The sequence below is a fragment of the Alternaria atra genome (assembly GCF_907166805.1).
Source record: "Alternaria atra isolate CS162 genome assembly, contig: 37, whole genome shotgun sequence".
In the NCBI taxonomy this organism is placed as follows: domain Eukaryota; kingdom Fungi; phylum Ascomycota; class Dothideomycetes; order Pleosporales; family Pleosporaceae; genus Alternaria; species Alternaria atra.
This window is the reverse complement of record NW_025091336.1, coordinates 574,822-587,363: the sequence shown is the minus strand read 5'-3', so window position 1 is coordinate 587,363 and position 12,542 is coordinate 574,822. Positions and strand designations below refer to the sequence as shown.

General features: G+C 52.7%; 3 protein-coding genes across 3 annotated transcripts; 1 reads left to right on the top strand and 2 right to left on the bottom strand.

Annotated features, from left to right (window-relative positions):
• Positions 1-2,354: 2,354 nt before the first annotated feature.
• ALTATR162_LOCUS11923 (uncharacterized protein) lies at positions 2,355-3,531 on the bottom strand (the record flags this gene model as incomplete). Its single annotated transcript, XM_043319567.1, has 3 exons — positions 2,355-3,177; positions 3,229-3,424; positions 3,528-3,531. 3 exons carry the CDS (start codon positions 3,529-3,531, stop codon positions 2,355-2,357), a joined length of 1,023 nt encoding a protein of 340 aa, XP_043175502.1.
• A 1,338-nt stretch (positions 3,532-4,869) lies between these two features.
• ALTATR162_LOCUS11922 (uncharacterized protein) lies at positions 4,870-10,092 on the bottom strand (the record flags this gene model as incomplete). The annotated part of the gene is made up of 4 exons (XM_043319566.1): positions 4,870-5,027; positions 5,079-9,318; positions 9,374-9,598; positions 9,715-10,092. The coding sequence occupies 4 exons, from the start codon at positions 10,090-10,092 to the stop codon at positions 4,870-4,872; spliced, it is 5,001 nt and encodes a 1,666-aa protein (XP_043175501.1).
• Positions 10,093-11,201: 1,109 nt separating this feature from the next.
• ALTATR162_LOCUS11921 (uncharacterized protein) lies at positions 11,202-12,227 on the top strand (the record flags this gene model as incomplete). Its single annotated transcript, XM_043319565.1, has 3 exons — positions 11,202-11,291; positions 11,342-11,400; positions 11,450-12,227. 3 exons carry the CDS (start codon positions 11,202-11,204, stop codon positions 12,225-12,227), a joined length of 927 nt encoding a protein of 308 aa, XP_043175500.1.
• Positions 12,228-12,542: the final 315 nt, after the last annotated feature.

Genomic DNA, 12,542 nt, shown 5'->3' with positions numbered 1-12,542 from the left:
GGATTGAATGATTGAGTGCATGTTGGTCTTGCGCATTCGCATTATCAGTGATGCTTCTCTCTCCCTCTCTCTAAGAACGAAACATGGGAGATGTAGCTCGTCTCAGATAGACGTTATGTTCATTTGAATATCATTTCGGGACTCATAACACACTTTAGTCCAGTGTTAAGCACTCTTTTGATCAACTTTACTATCGCATAGGCAATTTTTCAGCATCTGAAGAGTATCCGCTCGCGGGACTACTGAGCAGCGGGCAAGAGGAAAGATATAGCATATATTTGCATGTTCCTGACGATAGCGTCTCACAGATAACACGTGTTCATGCATGTGCTTACGGAAGTAGATCACACACCCTAGACACAATGTGTTCAAAGATGCGCATAGGAGAAGTGTTTCGAAAGCCTGTTCATTTGAGAAGTCAAACCGGTACCATCAAAGTCTACCTAGCCACAAAACTCCCATCCCAAACCTATTGCATAGAAACAAACTCCTCAATGGTATGTCCAAAACGCCTATCCCCAGCCCACTATTACAAAACTACTCACCCAATCTCTACCCTCTTCCCTTAACAACCACCACCGCCACCGCCACCGCCTCCTCCATCGCCACCTCCACATCCACCTCCACCGCCGCCATCTCCGCCACTAAAAAATCCACCACCGCTTCCTCCGTATCCTGCTGCATACGCGCCGTAATCTCCACCATATGTACCACCACCGCGTCGCCGTTTGTTGCGTTTTGTTTGGCGCATGGGAGGGGGGTATTGAGAAGGGGGTTTGGACATGCCGCAGCCCATGTTGACGGTTGTTGGTAAGTGTATTAGGACGCTGTCAGGATGTGGTAGATAAAAGACGTATGGCCACGTTGTGTTGTGGGTTGTTACGGTATGTCGTTGATAGCGTGTGTTTGAGAGAAACGGAGTTGTATGAGATATAGATTCGAAGGGTGTAGATTTCTAGATATCGTAAAGTCGGAAATGCGTATGCGTATGCGTGTCGAATACGCAGGATATCTTGTAATATACGAAAGCGTTGATATGAGTTGGTTTCGTGAAGACGACGACAATGATGATGATGTTGATGTTGATGATATACGACTACTGGGACCACGGGAGATCAAAGACCCTATATACTTACCACGGTTCTTTATCTTACCTATCACGCGCATGTCATCTACTATAACAAAGTCTGCCTTACGAGATACGCACAACTAGGCACAAGTCATTAGGCCCCCCATACACAGCATCCACAATCGTCACACCTCTCTGGCTATCAGACGCTCTAACAGGCTGATTCAGGACTGGTGGAGCGAGGGGTCTAATCGCAATCCACTTTACTTCCAGCACCGCTCCGCCTAATCGTCAGACTAAGCCTACACCGTGACCGGCGGCCTGAATCACAGCCCACAGAAGCGTTCTACCACTACCCGATTTAATGCTTGTATCGCATTTGTGCTGTTCCAACTCGTGTCATTTTCATTCGCCGGCTCGGATAAGGCACACCTGATCGTCGACCGCACCCTCCCAGATAGGAAGTCATCGAGCGCGCGCACAGGGCTGAGTTGATTACAAGGAGGTCAAGAAGCGAGGAGGCTGTGCAAGAGCATCACGTGGTTCAATCTCGGGCCGAAAAAAAACTGCTCATGTCGGTGTGCTGGGACCGGTTAAAGCGGGAGAAGGTGCGAAGAACATTATTATGGGGTTGCAAATCTGTAATCTGAATCAGATGAAACTGTGTGTGGCTGAGGCTGTGGTTATATCCGATCGTCGCCATTGGGGGAGTGGGGGGTTTTGTAAGAATGTTGGTGAGTAGAACGGTAGACCTGCGTAGTGATGTGCAATGCGATGCAATGCACTTTTATACGAGGCATACGACATTATCTCGCCAAACGAAAGACAAGGCACACACACCCTACTTCCCTTCAGTCTCAAAACCACTTGATTTCCGCATGCTGTTGGAGTTTCAGAATTATGTCATTGGAGTATATAGCGCCGTATCGATAGACATGAAGAAAGGACCCAAGTATAAGAGTAAAAGGAAAAATGCTTGAAGCATAAGAGACAGGTTTCCAAACTCCCGGCTGCTGGACCCCTAGAAAGTGAAGAAAGAACAGCGCTTGGTGTCTGAACCGTGCCAATCTATCGTCATCAAGTTGTTTTGTGGAAAAGCCGTAGCCGCTCGCCTGCCGCCGTTCTACACATTGCTGTCAAGCCCAACCCAAAGGAAATGCGTAGCCAAACGCAATCAAAATGGAAAGAAATCCTTAAACCCCTTCTCAAATCTGCCCAACGCTCATTGTATGATTCTATGAAACCCGCCCACGCACGCGCGGGTCCAGTAGCCTCTTTCTGCGTCTTACTTTCCACCCTGCTTCTTCGCCTTGAGCGCAAGATGCGAGTACACCCATCCACCGCCAAGCGCAAGGAGAACACCGAACCACTCCCTTCCACTCAATATCTTGCCCTCGCTGTACCACCCTATGCTCAGAATCATGATAGTCTTCAGATGGCTGACGATGTTGAACGTGAGTGCGCTTGTGCGGCCAATGATCAAGAACTGGCTCAAGTTGTACATGGAAGCCATGATACCGGAGGCGCATACACTCCAAAGGATGTCGGTGGGTACAGTTGAAAGGTTCGGGATGGTGTCGAAGAAGGGGACGAAGGGGATGAGGAGGCAGACGGAGATTGGCGCTTGGTTGAGCAGGAGTTGTGGTGGGGAGACAGCGAAGTCTTCAATCTTCTTGCCGATCCAGATTTGGTATAGAGCAGTGCTGCAGAATGCCAGTGTCGCGACGATGACACCGAAAAGTTGGGTCTTGGCCGCCTCATTAATGGTAAACGAGACACCAATGCATGTTGCCAGAATTGCAGCCAACATGTATCGTGTAACCTGCTTTCGGAAGAGGACGAAGTTGATGAGGACAACGGTCGGGGTGGTCATAACTTTGGAGAGCTGGTAGAAACCGATCGAGTTGAAGGTCAAGCTAAGGTTGCCAAGCACGACGTATCCGGCGAAGAAGCCGCAGACGGGTAGCATGTTCCAGACATTCAGGCGTACGGCCTTGAAGGCATGGAATGGTCGGAGGGTCGAGATGAAGAGGACAAGGCCGGTGGCTGTGAAATGCCACATTACGACCATGAGTTGGCATCCTTTTAGCTGCTTGTCGCTGAACACTCTATCCGGCTGTCAGCAAAGTCCCACCAGTTCGACATATGTGCTGCCATACCGCTTGCTCAGGAAAATCAAGCCCAAGGTTGAGAGCGTATTTAGCGCAATCCAAAAACACGTTATCAGTTTCTCCTTGAGCGGTACTGGCGTTGGCTCGGTCAAGGGTTTCTCGAAAGTGGGCAGCTCTTCTAGCTCGTGGGATTCTCGCGGGTCAACATTGTCGACGAGACCCTCGATTGAGGGGCGCTTCTCAACTGCGTGTCTGTCAGTCCCTGACGCGTGCCATTTCGGGTAGGTTGTAATGCCGTCGACATGCGATGTGTCAAGGGTCTAGGCGGTGTCCGGGGTTTGACGTACCCATGGTATGCGATGTTGGATTACGAATGTAACGAGCGACAGTGGATGGGCGGGCTCGTATAGACTATGCCTTCATGCCAGTGGGAAGGTGCGAGCTGGGGGTGCGGGCGGAGACGAGAGATGAGAAAGGCGCGGGCTGATGGTGTTGTTGCACGGTAGCGGGTGGGCCGGGGGGAGGGTGCGGCGGTGCAGGCAGATAGTCCGGTGTAGCTTCAGCAGCGAACGTGGTTGCAGCGACCAGAGACAACAACAACAGAGAAACCGGACGATGAAGATGCGGTTGCGAAAGCGCTACCGAAGAGGACAAGAAAGGCGAGCGAGGCGGGTAGGACCAAAGGGGTACACGACGAAAGACGCGAGTGAGATGCTATCCGAAAGGGATCCTCTAACGCCAAGACGAATGCTGAAGGGGGCGAAGGCGATGCAGGGTTCGTTGGTTAGGTACGTGCCCGACGGCAACCAGCCCCAGTCTCCAGGCCAATCAATCGTTTTTTAGCGCCACGCTGTCAGCCAAATCTACGAGGTTAATTTTAGGCCTCGATGCGGTAGCGATACTGCTTTCGGTCCCGTCAGAGTCGACATGTTTACCAAGAGTACGCAACACTGAACATGTCCATGATGCTGCAATGTCCATGTATTGTGGACACGGCCTTGGCAAACTCTCCCAACCACGTTCCAGGACGTATTGATCGTCATCGTCGTTTGGGCATTGCTTTTGTAATGCCGACACACCCGGCTCTGCTCCGCCCACCTCTCGGGCAAAATATCTCGCTCGTCGCACCTGTCGCCCGATTACTACATACGGCGGACGCAGCGTTAGTGGCCCTTCCGCATCCTCAGATTGGTGCGACCTGCGACAGTACTGTAGTGGTAATCTTGGTGTTTACGCGTACTGGGCGCATACACGTAGTGTGTAAACCTTCTGAAGTTGATGACATGGCGGAGTTTTGGGAGGGTATGCTTGTCAGCGGAGATTTAGCTGCTGACTCCTAGGGTCAATTGCACCGAGTGTCAAAATCTCAGGTCATCCTGCTATTGCTGTTCTCAGTTATGGCAGCTGCGATCGTAGCACGACCAACCAACCGCCTGTGACATGGATGTAACGTGTTCTCTTGAATTTTTCAACTCCCGAATCTATGCAGAGAGGCCTCGTAATTACTAGCCTCCAAGTGATCAACCCTAGCGCATAGAGAAAGACGGATAATGTACACACGCGAGAAGCCTACACCCTACAAAGAAACCAACATGATCAAGCATCGCGTCAATAATGCTACTCCCGCTACCGCCTCCGTATCGAATTATAGGCATGTAAAGAAATATGTTGTCGTGGTGTTACAGAAAATTATACCTCTCCATCAGCCACAGCAAGACGCTGCTTAGCTGTCTTCGCCTTTTTGCTTAGCCCACCCTTCTTGCGCTTGCCGCCTGCAGGGGCTTCGGTGGGCGGGATGGGTGTAGCAGCACCACTCGCCTTTGCACTCTCGTCAAAGTGTCCTTCGCCTGGCAACAGTCAGTACATGTGTTAAATCATATTTCGTCATCATCACTCACCCTCATGGTACATGTCGTCGAGGTTAGCCTCAGCCCGTTGCTTCTTCTTGCTGCGCTTCTTGCCTGGTGGCGCATTCTTCTCTTGCTCGGCCAACTCCGCCTCCTTCTTCTCAATCTCGGCAGCCTGGTCATCGTCGACGAGCCACATTGCCATGTCCTTGGTCCTGTTTTCCCTGGAGCGGGTGTTGAAGTCGACTCCAGCGCCGCCGCCTCCGGAGATAACGACGCGCTGCACTTCTTCCTTCTGAAGGGCACGCTTGCGGATACGTTCTTCGATAGTACCGCGTGTGATGAGCCTGTAGACTGTGACTTGTCGTGTTTGTCCGAGACGATGAGCACGGTCCATAGCTTGCGAATCGATAGTAGGATTCCAATCCGAGTCGTAGAAGATGACCGTGTCGGCCGATGTCAGGTTAATACCGAGACCACCAGCGCGAGTCGATAGGAGGAAGACGAAAATAGACCGATCGCTCTGGAAATCAGCAACTGTATCACGACGGTCCTCCAGCTTGGTGGATCCATCAAGACGGCAGTACTTGTAATTCCTGTAAGTCAGGTACTCCTCCATCAAATCCATCATCCTAGTCATCTGGAAGTATAGCAACACACGATGATCATTTGCCTTCAACTCTTTCAATAGCGCATCAAGCTGAGCCAACTTGCCAGAGTCGGTAACGAAGCGTGACATTGACGGTGCTTCAATGTGAGTGAATCGTGTCCGCTCATTTGTGGGTGGTGGAAGTCTGTTGCTGACAGTTAAAGCAGTGCTCTCCTTCTTGGTTTCCAGCAGAGCATGCTCGGTCGCTTCCGAGACACCGTAGAGCGCGGAACGGATAGGAGCATTGAAGAAAAGGTTTCGTGTCTCTGCAATGACACCTTGACTAGCGCAGTACAGCTCAACTGGAGGCGCAGATGCCTTGGGCTTGGCACAGGGCTCGATGACATTTAAGCCTGTCTTTTCGAAGGCTGCTCGGGCAACATTGAAGAGGCCATGCATGTGTCCCTCGGCAGTGATTTCAGCCAAAGGTGCACGATCCTGGCGATCGACAATGTTGAACATCGAATGCTTTGGTTCCCATTCGCCGTTGTCGTTGTCGTAGAATACGTTGAAGCGGCCGACCTTGTTTGGCTTTTGCTCGGCAGCGAGAGCTCGTTGGAAGAGACCACTCTTGGCGACCCTTGAGGCTTCAGTAGCCGACAAGTCGGAAAAGCGGAGCCAGGAAAATGCTCCAGCTTCTCTGGCAGATTGGGCGATATTGTCTGGGCTCCATACGTTCATCAGGTTATCAAGGTAGCGTCCTTTGAAACCAGCCTTTTGGTTATCCGGTCCAGCAAGCTCCAATCGACCACCCTCACGGCCCACAAATCGTGGCAAAGGATACTCAATCAAGTTTCGTGTTGAGTATCCGACCCTGACATTCTGGCCTTCCCGTAGGAAAGATGCGGTCTCGGCGAAGGAGGCGAAAGAGAATGGTGACCAGGTATCGGCTCGCTCAAATAAATCAGGGTGATTGCACACCTTCCTGAACTGCATGACCAAGTTCATAAGAGTTGCACTATCCTGCTCGTCTCCAACTGCCTTCTCGACCAAATCCATAATGTTGATCTTCGCTCGAAGGTTGGCGTAGTAAGCACGCTGTCGATATGTCAAGTCGCAATAGACGTCCAGCTCGATCTTGTCTCCAAGCTCCTTTTGAACATGCTTCTTGACACGACGCAACATGAATGGTTTCAAGATCATGTGTAGTCGCCGCAGTTGATCCTCATTGAGCTTGGTATTACTCTGTGCGTGGCTCTCAATATCCTTGGAGAACCACTCACTAAACTCGTCGTGAGAGTCGAACAAGCTAGGCATGATGAAATGGAGAAGAGCCCAAAGTTCCTGCATGTTGTTCTGAATAGGTGTACCCGTCAGTAGCAACCGATTACGAGAATGGAAGCCGAGCAAACTCTTCCATCGGGAACTCTGAGACGATTTGATGGCTTGAGCCTCGTCAAGAATCATGTACTGCCAACGCATCTTCTGGAAGTATTGTGCATCCTGAACAACCAATTGGTATGACGAGACAACAACGTGGAAGGGCGAGTCGCGGGTGTATGTAACGTGCTTCCTGTCCCAGAGTTTACGGAGGATCTTTCGGTCCTTGGCGGTACCCCAGTACGGAATGACGTTCAGATCCGGGACGAACCTCGTGATTTCCTGTTGCCAGTTGTGTAGTGTCGATGCGGGGGCGATGACAAGGAAGGGTCCCCAGATGTTGTACCTCTCAGCGAGGTAGGCCATAACCGATATCGATTGGACTGTCTTTCCCAGACCCATTTCATCAGCAAGAATACCGTTGATACCCTGCTCGTACAAGTTGACCAGCCAGTTGAGACCCTTCAATTGGTACTCCTTGAGCGTACAGTTTAGAAGGCCTGGTTGCGGGATCCAGTCTTCCTTGTTCTGCAGACCAGAGGGGTTTTGGAAGTTCATCTCGCCATCCTCTTCATCGTCGCCAGACTTGTTGAAGGCGCGGGCACGGTCTTGCGCTTGTTGGATAGCATGTTGGGCGTTCGCCATGGCGGCCGCATTGAGTGCGCTCTCATCCTCGTTGTCGAAGTCGAGATCCTCAAAGTTGGTGACCTTGGCGCCTCCTTCTGCTGACATTTCGCCAACATCAATACTAGGTTTGGCTGAAGCCTGCGGATCAGCTGCAGCAGCGTCGGCGTCATCGGTGGAACGCTCAATCTCATCGGTCCTGGCTTTCTTGCCGATGAAATGAGAGTAGAGCTCAGTTTGTGAGATGAGGAAGTTCAACTTCCGCTTCTGTCGGTTTGCTTCACGATCAGCCTCAGCCTTCTTCGCGTTCTCCAACTCTTGACGCTCGGCGTTCTTTCGTGATTCACGCTCATCACGTTCGTTCCTCTTCCAGAAAGCAAGCATCTCGCGCATGCCTCGCTTGGCCCTAGCTTGCGTATCCTTCTGGTTCTTGTTGGTGCGCATCTGCCATCGGCGGGCCTCCTTAGCAGCCAGTTGAGCGGTCTTCCGGAGGTTCGACTGCTTCGTCGACAGCGAGTTCTCCTTGATGCGGACAACCTTGGGAACATCCTTGCGGGCCAGGTCTTTGACAATCTGGTGGTAAAGGTTGCGGTATACAGACGAGTCGTATGAAGTCAGAACGACGGGACCCAAATCTTCTGTGTAGCTGCGGCCGCGTAGGGAATCAAGGCGCGCCTCTTCGCGCGGTGCGATCATGGGAAGATCGTCTCCACGGTCTATAGCGGCTTGACCCGCTGCGGCAGCATCCTTCTCAGCCTGCTTTTGCTCTTTGCTCTTCTTAAGACGCCCGGTGCCGCGGTTGCCCTTGCGCTTTCCACCCGCGAGGTCATCAGAAGCCTGGAAGGAACTCATAGTGCCTCCCTCCATATTCGGTCCATGTGGAGTGACCTCACGGATGTCCTTGCTAGGGGCATTACCTTGCAGAAGCTGAGTGGTTGTCTTGGCCTTGCGCTCGGCCTTCTGTGCAGCGAGCAGGTGTCGTTCCTTCTCCTCCTCGTTCTCAGCCTGGCCTGCCTTTGCGAGGGCTTCAGCGCGCTTAGCCTCCTCATTCTGTATGGTCTTTTCTCGCCTTCGCTTGCGCTGCATATCCTTTTTGCGCTCTTTCTCTTCAGCAATCTCTTGGCTCTGAACCTGCTGCCATGCGTCGCCTTCGTGCTCGACGTTGTAAGAGTGCTTGGCATAGTCGCGGTGGGCAGCAGACACGTCCTGGTAACGTGTTAAGAAAGCAGTTCGTCGCTTCTTGCGCTTGTTGGCCTCCACGACTCCGACTTCTAGAACACGCTTTTGGCTCCTTTGCTTATAATCCTCGAGATCGCGTGGGGCGGCCGATTCGTCAATGTCACTCATTTGCTTGGTCTCGATATGTGCTAGGGCAGCCTCAATCTCGGCTTCGTCTGGCGCAGGTAACTCGCGAGTTGCAGACTGCAGTGGAGGTTGTAAGCTACCGACCGGCGGCATAGCGTCGAATCCTTGTGGGGCATAACCATTCTCTTGGTGAGGTAGGTCAACAGGCGCGGGAGACGCCATTGCTTCTTGCTTGACGAAGTGAGAAGCATGTACAGGTTTTGAAGTCTGATACGGGTCGGCAGCGACAGGGGGGAGTGGTTGTGGCTTGGGAGGAGGTTCGTTGTCAGCGCCAGAGGACATTATACTCGAGAGCGACATGGGGTCAGCACGCGTTTGCGTTGGTGGCGGTGCCTATTGTAGTGGTGAGCTAGAGTGGTGGAGCGTTCTGCGTCGCGAGTTCACTTACCTCTTCCTTGAAGGACGGCCTCCTGGCGTAGTCTGGCGGCGGCTGTACAGCGCCTCGGTTCATCGACTGATAGACCGAGGGCGACACGGGAGAGTGAGACATGGCCTCCATGCCGCCGACGTGCTGGTGTTGCGAATGGGGTCGCTGCAGCGGCGAGTGATGCGCGTAGGATGTCGTGACGGGCGACTGATAGACCTTCTCGTAGGGGGATTGTGCCGATCGAGTCTAAGGGAGGGTTGATGTTGTTAGCCGCGTGTCCCTGAATGTGGACGATGGCGATGATGAAGTAATATATATTGGGGGTAGGGGGGATGGTGGGAATATCATGATGAGAGACGCACCTGTGCAGGGTATTGAGTAGTGGTATCGTAACGCGCCGGGTCCCTGGCTACACCTCGCTCTCCATTGTCAGAAGTCGGGTCGTAGTATCGGGACGTGTCGCGAGAATAGAGGGCCGTGCTGATGGGCGGCAGCTCGGTGGTGTTGGGAGAGTGTTGTGGAGGGTGAGGGTGTTGATGAGGATGGTGCAGGTTTTGGTGGAGAGGCAAGGGCGCTGGTGTGTTTGGCGAATGGTGTTGGTATGGTTGGCCTGCTTGTGTCGGCGATCTGTGGTAAGCTGCTGGCGTAGGTTCCCCTTGGTGCCCTGGCGGCTTTCTTTCTCCTCGCGAATGCTCGTCCCCATCATCGACGGACCGCCGCAGGACCGGATCGCGAAACATGACGACAGCGCGTACGGGGGATTAGAGACGGCGGAATGGCTGCTCCATGGGCATCCAGCAGCAGGTACTGACTGTGGGGCGCGCAGGGAGCGCGGCGGCGACGGCAGAGGGAATGCGCCTTGAGCGTGTGCCGTCGGCGAGGGTCGTCGGACGACTGGCGATGTGTATGCGACGGCGACGATGAGATGGAAAAGGGAAGATGGGATGGGGGTTGGTGTGGAGCAGCTTGAGCGCCGTCTAGATCACACACGAACGGTTGGCAAGTCAGCGACTGCTTAGTGCGGCTGCGGCAACTATGTCCTGGAGCAGCTCCGGGCGTGATGCAGAGCCGCGATGAGGTTTGATGGAGAGGCTGCGACCAGCTACGAGCCGACCAAATTCTATCACGGGAGGCTGCGGAGCGCGATGATGAAGTTTGGCATGGCCGCATTACTCGTGGGGACCTTCATCGCGACTCTGCTCCGCTACTGGGCATGCCTCTTAACAAAGCACCTGAACCCCATCTCTCGTAGGAGCATACACGCCCAGATGGGGTGCATCGACCAATAATTTACCTGCATACAAACGGCGCCATGCAGCGTGCAGCCCCTTCTCGTTTGTGACTATCTGCACATGTGTTCTCTCTATTCCGATACACTTGTTGCTACAACATGCCCACGCCTAAGCTTTTCTTATTTCCAATCTCAGCACCTGCAACTCTTCTCTGCTCCGCGTGCCGGGTTGAGGCGTTGCCAGCTTCGGCTAATCTACCACGAGCCTCTGGACCACGGCGGACGTGCACGTCTCATTTCATCTGCATCCGAGTCCGATGAATTCTGTATACCATCTCATCTTCATCTCCTCTCTCATGCACGACACGATGCCAACAGCCAGACAGAAAATGAACAGGGCAGACTATTGGGGCTGCAACTTCCCATTGGATGAAGCCTCACCACGACGGTGACGGAAGGCGCGACCATGCCGCGAAGACTCCATTAGCTCTAGCTTCTTCGGTCGTAGCGCGGCCCGAGCGTAGATCGCGCTAAAACTCTGGGCGGTATCAATTCTCGAACTTTTTTGCAACGGCGCATCCACCCCGTCGAGCGCAGCAACAACCATCTGAAATCACCATGGCTTCCGTATACAAGACCCTGTCCGGCGCCGAGAAGGAGGAGAAGGAGACGGGCGAGAAGAGAAACAAGCAGCGTGTTCTTATCCTGGTACGAATTCACGCGCGGCGCAATCTGAGACCCTTGCTAATCAAAGGTAGAGTTCAAGAGGTGTTACCTTCCGACACCGACATCTGCTACAAGACTTGTACTCGTTGATGTAAGTAGTTTTACGCGCTGCAGAAGTTCGTTTACTGATCTTGCAAAAGGCCTCACAGCCGGAAAGAGGCCAAACTCGACACCAAGACCAAGCTCTACCAACTCAACGAGCTAGCAGAACTTTACAACTGCAACAATGTTCTCTTTTTCGAAGCCCGTAAGGGCAAGGATCTCTACATGTGGATGTCCAAGCCACCAAACGGTCCTACTGTAAAGATGCACATGCAAAACTTGCACACCATGGAAGAGCTCAACTTCATCGGCAACTGTCTCAAAGGATCGCGGCCAGTTCTTTCTTTTGATGCTGCATTCGACAAGCAAGCCCATCTGCGCGTCATCAAGGAGCTTTTTACCCAGATATTCGGCGTTCCCAAGACGAGCCGAAAAGTCAAGCCTTTCGTAGACCACGTGATGGGCTTCACAATCGCAGATGGCAAGATCTGGATTCGCGTGTTCCAGATCAATGAAAGTGAACCTGGAAAGAAGAAGCCTGTCGATGGCGAGGAGATGGATGTCGATGACCTGCCCAAGAAGAAGAAGGGCGGTGAATTCGACGTCAGCCTTGTCGAGATCGGTCCCCGTTTTGTGCTTACTCCCATCGTTATCCAGGAGTCCAGCTTCGGAGGACCTATCATCTACGAGAACAAGGAGTTCGTTTCGCCCAACCAGATCCGTTCCGACTTGAGGAAATCAAAGGCTGGCAGGTTCAACAAGAGAACCGATGCGCAGAGAGACACGCTGCTCAAGCACCAGGATCTAGGACTTACGTCGCATGGTGGACGCAGGAAGGAGAAGGATCCACTCAGCGACAATGTACTGTTCGCGTAAAACTGATGGAAACGTTTCGAGGGAAGGCAAAATTGGCGTTTATGGAATGCATCTTATATAGGTCGGCGTCGGTTTGTGGCTGGGCACGTGCCTGTATGTATAGCGATATACCCAAAAGCTATCGTCTAATGGGTAGCTCATTATTGAGCGACCGTTCACCCAAGTGTCATTGTCTTTTTAATGAAATCAGTGTCCGACGCATTAACCTACGCTAACCCATTCCTCTTTGCGCAGTCACGCTCTTCTCCAGGGCTTCTCTGTACTCGTCATTGACACCACTCACAACTGCGTTCCTGACTCCATATAACGACCTGA